Here is a 7,763-nt window from a genome sequence, read left to right on the forward strand (position 1 = left end):
CTCAATAAACACTCCTATACACTAGAATAGGAGATATTAGTCCATAAACAACCTCAATAAACACTCCTATACACTAGAATAGGAGATATTAGTCCATAAACAACCTCAATAAACACTCCTATACACTAGAATAGGAGATATTAGTCCATAAACACCCTCAATAAACACTCCTATACACTAGAATAGGAGATATTAGTCCATAAATACCCTCAATAAACACTCCTATACACTAGGATAGGAGATATTAGTCCATAAAAACCCTCAATAAACACTCCTATACACTAGAATAGGAGATATTAGTCCATAGACGACCTCAATAAACACTCCTATACACTAGAATAGGAGATATTAGTCCATAAACACCCTCAATAAACACTCCTATACACTAGGACAGGAGATATTAGTCCATAAACACCCTCAATAAACACTCCTATACACTAGGATAGGAGATATTAGTCCATAAAAACCCTCAATAAACACTCCTATACACTAGAATAGGAGATATTAGTCCATAGACGACCTCAATAAACACTCCTATACACTAGAATAGGAGATATTAGTCCATAAACACCCTCAATAAACACTCCTATACACTAGAATAGGAGATATTAGTCCATAAACACCCTCAATAAACACTCCTATACACTAGAATAGGAGATATTAGTCCATAAACAACCTCAATAAACACTCCTATACACTAGAATAGGAGATATTAGTCCATAAACACCCTCAATAAACACTCCTATACACTAGAATAGGAGATATTAGTCCATAAACAACCTCAATAAACACTCCTATACACTAGAATAGGAGATATTAGTCCATAAACACCCTCAATAAACACTCCTATACACTAGAATAGGAGATATTAGTCCATAAACACCCTCAATAAACACTCCTATACACTAGAATAGGAGATATTAGTCCATAAACGACCTCAATAAACACTCCTATACACTAGAATAGGAGATATTAGTCCATAAACACCCTCAATAAACACTCCTATACACTAGAATAGGAGATATTAGTCCATAAACACCCTCAATAAACACTCCTGTACACTAGAATAGGAGATATTAGTCCATAAACACCCTCAATAAACACTCCTATACACTAGAATAGGAGATATTAGTCCATAAACGACCTCAATAAACACTCCTATACACTAGAATAGGAGATATTAGTCCATAAACACCCTCAATAAACACTCCTATACACTAGAATAGGAGATATTAGTCCATAAACACCCTCAATAAACACTCCTATACACTAGAATAGGAGATATTAGTCCATAAACGACCTCAATAAACACTCCTATACACTAGAATAGGAGATATTAGTCCATAAACACCCTCAATAAACACTCCTATACACTAGAATAGGAGATATTAGTCCATAAACACCCTCAATAAACACTCCTGTACACTAGAATAGGAGATATTAGTCCATAAACACCCTCAATAAACACTCCTATACACTAGAATAGGAGATATTAGTCCATAAACGACCTCAATAAACACTCCTATACACTAGAATAGGAGATATTAGTCCATAAACACCCTCAATAAACACTCCTATACACTAGAATAGGAGATATTAGTCCATAAACGACCTCAATAAACACTCCTATACACTAGAATAGGAGATATTAGTCCATAAACGACCTCAATAAAAACTCCTATACACTAGAATAGGAGATATTAGTCCATAATAACCTCAATAAACACTCCTATACACTAGAATAGGAGATATTAGTCCATAAACGACCTCAATAAACACTCCTATACACTAGAATAGGAGATATTAGTCCATAAACGACCTCAATAAACACTCCTATACACTAGAATAGGAGATATTAGTCCATAAACGACCTCAATAAACACTCCCATACACTAGAATAGGAGATATTAGTCCATAATAACCTCAATAAACACTCCTATACACTAGAATAGGAGATATTAGTCCATAAACGACCTCAATAAACACTCCTATACACTAGAATAGGAGATATTAGTCCATAAACACCCTCAATAAACACTCCTATACACTAGAATAGGAGATATTAGTCCATAAACACCCTCAATAAACACTCCTATACACTAGAATAGGAGATATTAGTCCATAAACACCCTCAATAAACACTCCTATACACTAGAATAGGAGATATTAGTCCATAAACACCCTCAATAAACACTCCTATACACTAGAATAGGAGATATTAGTCCATAAACACCCTCAATAAACACTCCTATACACTAGAATAGGAGATATTAGTCCATAAACACCCTCAATAAACACTCCCATACACTAGAATAGGAGATATTAGTCCATAAACGACCTCAATAAACACTCCCATACACTAGAATAGGAGATATTAGTCCATAAACGACCTCAATAAACACTCCCATACACTAGAATAGGAGATATTAGTCCATAAACGACCTCAATAAACACTCCTATACACTAGAATAGGAGATATTAGTCCATAAACAACCTCAAAAGACACTCCTATACACTAGAATAGGAGATATTAGTCCATAAACACCCTCAATAGACACTCCTATACACTAGAATAGGAGTTATTAGTCCATAAACACCCTCAATAAACACTCCTATACACTAGAATAGGAGATTTTAGTCCATAAACACCCTCAATAAACACTCCTGTACACTAGAATATGAGATATTAGTCCATAAACACCCTCAATAAACACTCCTGTACACTAGAATAGGAGATATTAGTCCATAAACACCCTCAATAAACACTCCTGTACACTAGAATAGGAGATATTAGTCCATAAACACCCTCAATAAACACTCCTATACACTAGAATAGGAGATATTAGTCCATAAACGACCTCAATAAACACTCCTATACACTAGAATAGGAGATATTAGTCCATAAACACCCTCAATAAACACTCCTATACACTAGAATAGGAGTTATTAGTCCATAAACACCCTCAATAAACACTCCTATACACTAGAATAGGAGATATTAGTCCATAAACGACCTCAATAAACACTCCTATACACTAGAATAGGAGATATTAGTCCATAAACGACCTCAATAAACACTCCTATACACTAGAATAGGAGATATTAGTCCATAAACACCCTCAATAAACACTCCTATACACTAGAATAGGAGATATTAGTCCATAAACACCCTCAATAAACACTCCTATACACTAGAATAGGAGATATTAGTCCATAAACACCCTCAATAAACACTCCTATACACTAGAATAGGAGATATTAGTCCATAAACACCATCAATAAACACTCCTATACACTAGAATAGGAGATATTAGTCCATAAACACCCTCAATAAACACTCCTATACACTAGAATAGGAGATATTAGTCCATAAACACCCTCAATAAACACTCCTATACACTAGAATAGGACATATTAGTCCATAAACACCCTCAATAAACACTCCTATACACTAGAATAGGACATATTAGTCCATAAACACCCTCAATAAACACTCCTATACACTAGAATAGGACATATTAGTCCATAAACACCCTCAATAAACACTCCTATACACTAGAATAGGAGATATTAGTCCATAATCACCCTCAATAAACACTCCTATACACTAGAATAGGAGATATTAGTCCATAAACACCCTCAATAAACACTCCTATACACTAGAATAGGAGATATTAGTCCATAAACACCCTCAATGAACACTCCTATACACTAGAACAGGAGATATTAGTCCATAAACACCCTCAATGAACACTCCTATACACTAGAACAGGAGATATTAGTCCATAAACACCATCAATAAACACTCCTATACACTAGAATAGGAGATATTAGTCCATAAACACCCTCAATAAACACTCCTATACACTAGAATAGGAGATATTAGTCCATAAACACCCTCAATAAACACTAATATACACTAGAATAGGAGATATTAGTCCATAAACACCCTCAATAAACACTCCTATACACTAGAACAGGAGATATTAGTCCATAAACACCCTCAATGAACACTCCTATACACTAGAACAGGAGATATTAGTCCATAAACACCATCAATAAACACTCCTATACACTAGAACAGGAGATATTAGTCCATAAACACCCTCAATAAACACTCCTATACACTAGAATAGGAGATATTAGTCCATAAACACCATCAATAAACACTCCTATACACTAGAATAGGAGATATTAGTCCATAAACACCCTCAATAAACACTCCTATACACTAGAATAGGAGATATTAGTCCATAAACACCCTCAATGAACACCCCTGTACACTAGAACAGGAGATATTAGTCCATAATATATGCCGAAATGTTGGATAGTTATTTAGACAGATATGTCTTTAATTCAGACATTAATATTGGTGTGTTTTGAGCCAGTCAGGATCAGTTAAACACATTACAGTGTAACTCCTCTCACTCCTGCTTACTGCACTGATTCCACTGGGAACTCAATAAAAGTGACCCGTGTTTATATTCCAGGCAATGAACTACTCCAACCCCATCTATGCGAAGATGTACACGGACGGTCAGCAGTGTCGGAAACCTGTCCTCCGGCTGACCGACAGGAGAGATGTGCTCCCAAAGAGACTGGAGACGGCCATCCGCGAAACAGCCGCTTAACCTAGCTTTCACACAAAGTTAGCTTATTTTTTTCTAAGGAGCTGTACAAAATGTACAAAAGACACTTTTTATATGTCTGATCAGGTCCGGACGACTGGTTTCCTTTGTCTGTTGTCACGTCTGCGTCGCCACACGGAGAAGTTTGGACTCCTCGTTTCCCAAACGCCTCAGTCGTGTCCTTTTGGCGTGAACGCACTCTACAGTGCTACAGTAAGCTGCTCGGTCCCACAGGACCTCACGTCCCTGTAAAGACTGCTCAAAGACTTCATGTAGGTTTTATTTGACGTTATATCCACGACCGCCCAGGGCGGCGACACCACCACGGCGTAGATATTGTATTCCCAAGTTGCCTCTACCTTTTACTAGTACTACAGATAAGAGACACATATTTAACAGATAATATTCACATAGCACAGATTTTATTTTTGATATCACTGCAGATGTGATAGCTATGCTACCGTGAGTTATCAGACGTATATGAATACTCTTTATACCGTATGAGGCCAAACCAAAAGAGAATCCACTGTAGCCGTTAGGTCTTTTTGTTTTTTTTCATCGGACGAAACCTCCAAACGTTTTATTTAATTGCATTAAAATGTCTATACGCAGCCGAACCTTCAGCGATGTACACGTCTAACTCACCTTCACTGATATCCTCATCTCTACTTTATCAAGTGTACACACTCGAAACTGGAAAGAAGCCGTTTTATAATTTTATATTTGATTTGTATGTCCGGTTGGTAACGTATCAATGTTGTACTTTTATACAGTTGTACAGTACGTTGGGTTCACTGGTCCCAGTCCGGCCCAGGTAGCGATACAAGCACTTAAATGATAAATGCTAAAGTAAGGAAGCCTAAAGCTGATATATTTCACTGAGATGGCATGTGTAACTCTGATTATGTTGTCGCTGTCGGAACGAAACCTTGTATTCCCAGGAGAAGGAAAAACGTTCTTAACTTTTAATGCAAGTTAAAGCAACACTGTGTAAGATTTGGGGATTTGGGGACCTCTCTGGTGGAAATGTGTAACTGCACGCAACAAGTGGAAGAACATTTTGCAAAGGCGCTTGTGCTTCAGACCCCCACAGGTGGACGAATCTGATGTTTTACGAATGAGTTGAAAGACACCTGGAAGAGAAGTGAGTACAAACTTGGTGGAGAACGTGAGTAAGCTATCCAGCGGGGCTCCTGCCAGATCTCGCCACGGTGCCACGTACCATTTAGCTTAAACACAGGTTTCTCTTTAACAATGACCGAACAACCAGCTGTGGTCTTCAGCAGGTCGTCTGTCAGTTCACCCTCATGAATACCTTTGAACATGGAGGGACACCAGTGAAGTCTTCACTCTCGGTGCGGCAGATCTAGAACATTTCATTTGTAGCTAACTGATTAAACAAAGATATGAATGTGGGACAGCATCGTAGTACTTATTACAGTTGGAGTGCACGTCACATAGTAACCACTAGTTGGCACTAGATTGCTAGATGCCAGGGCAGGTTCGATCTCAAAACGTCGTGCTACGGTTTTCTTCGGTTTCTGTTTGACTAATGCAGTCAGCTGTAAATGCGGCTGATGCAGCTTGGTGTTTGCAGTAGTTGAAGGTGTGTTTTGAAATACGTGCACATCACACAGTAACCATTAGATGGCACTAGATCACTAGCTACCCCAGTTATCCCTACACCAGGGGCAGCTTCAAACTCTAAACATTGCGGAACTTTTTTTTTTTTTAACTTTAACTCCTTGGAACCACCGGTGGTTCCAAACCGCTCTTCATCATGTTCTCCATAACGTTCATACTCCATAAGCTCCATTCAGAAGCTGGGCGTCGTGTGAGGCTGTAGCTCTTCTCTCCAGTCTAATAGACGGTGACGTCATTTTAAACCCTTATAATAAAAGAAGCTGAACTTTGTTTTTCTACTGAAAGTCGAGCCGTTTTTCCCCAAATCTGGGCTCTAAACTATAAACAGACGGCGTCTCTTCAGTGATCTGCTCTGGAAACATCACTTTTAGAGAACAACACAAAGAGCGGCGGAGATTTTTGGCTTTCAGCAGTGAATCGTGAGCGTGTAATGATATCAGAGATCATAAAACACACGTTCTGCTCATTTGAGGAGCTTTTACCAAAAAAAATCAAACATTTACATTAATTTTATGCAGTTACTGAATAGCTTGCCTTACGATTTGGAAATTCAGATGGAAAAACTGAAATATACCTATGAGCATAAGTGCAGACGTGTTTTAAAGCATCAAACATGTATTCAAACCTGTTTCATCAGGGTCTAAAAGCGGAAAGCGGCTCAGCTACAGTTGCAATGCTTGCGTAACACAACAGAGTCACTGTCGTTTCTATGGAAATAAATGTTTTGTTGTATTTTGGCCGCCCTGGTTATGTAGAACACTGGAACGCTAGGGCTCGTCCTCCCGGAACCCATGGAGCCTGCATTACGGTGTCCACAGTCCTGAAAAAACACAATCCGAGAGTCTGTCAGAGCAATCTGGGGTATTGTTTATATCCAGACCGGAATCACCCAGATGGTACTGCATGGAACCCAACTAGACGCTGATTGATGGCATTCAGGGCAGGACAAACTGTCTAGAACAGCCACAGCTCCTTCTTTGGTGGGGTGTCGCCCGATCACCCTAAGGAACAATCTGCCCCTGGAATGATCTACTATAGTCGTCACATCTTCATCAGTGTGATGTTGATTCTGGGATCATTTGAGGCCGAAACATCGAGCCGGACCTTAATACGTAAAGACGTACGACGTGGTGTGAGAAACTCGACGTCTCTGACTTTCACGTCCTCAGTGACGACACTTCTGTCGGTTTTAACAATAAACTATTACACAGTGCTGCTTTAATAGAACCTTTTACCTGAAGTCATCTGGGATCATTTCTTTGGTTCTGACAGTGGTAGCCGGTGGTGTTTTCCAATTATGTAAAAAAATAAAAACACAATTCATTTTGTTCTGACAGCGATTATAAACATATATAACTATATATTACATACAGTGCATAACTGTTCTGTTTATACTTTACATTTGTCGTTTATCTACACATGTATTGCATTAACCTGATGTGACCTCGGACCAGTGACTCTAGATATAAAATAAACCAAATTTCCTGACCA

General features: G+C 38.4%; 1 protein-coding gene across 2 annotated transcripts in view; it reads left to right on the top strand.

Moving 5' to 3' along the window:
- Window positions 1-6,454, top strand: part of lrp1ba (low density lipoprotein receptor-related protein 1Ba) — a 421,137-nt gene extending 414,683 nt beyond the window's left edge. For both annotated transcript variants that reach the window (XM_037534585.1, XM_037534586.1), the window contains one exon: window positions 4,491-6,454. In XM_037534585.1, coding sequence (XP_037390482.1) covers window positions 4,491-4,631 — 141 coding nt within the window. In that variant the 3' untranslated portion in view covers window positions 4,632-6,454. The remainder of the gene's footprint in view (window positions 1-4,490) is intronic.
- The last annotated feature ends 1,309 nt before the right edge of the window (window positions 6,455-7,763 follow it).

The sequence above is a fragment of the Pygocentrus nattereri genome, chromosome 25 (genome assembly GCF_015220715.1).
Source record: "Pygocentrus nattereri isolate fPygNat1 chromosome 25, fPygNat1.pri, whole genome shotgun sequence".
NCBI lineage: Eukaryota > Metazoa > Chordata > Actinopteri > Characiformes > Serrasalmidae > Pygocentrus > Pygocentrus nattereri.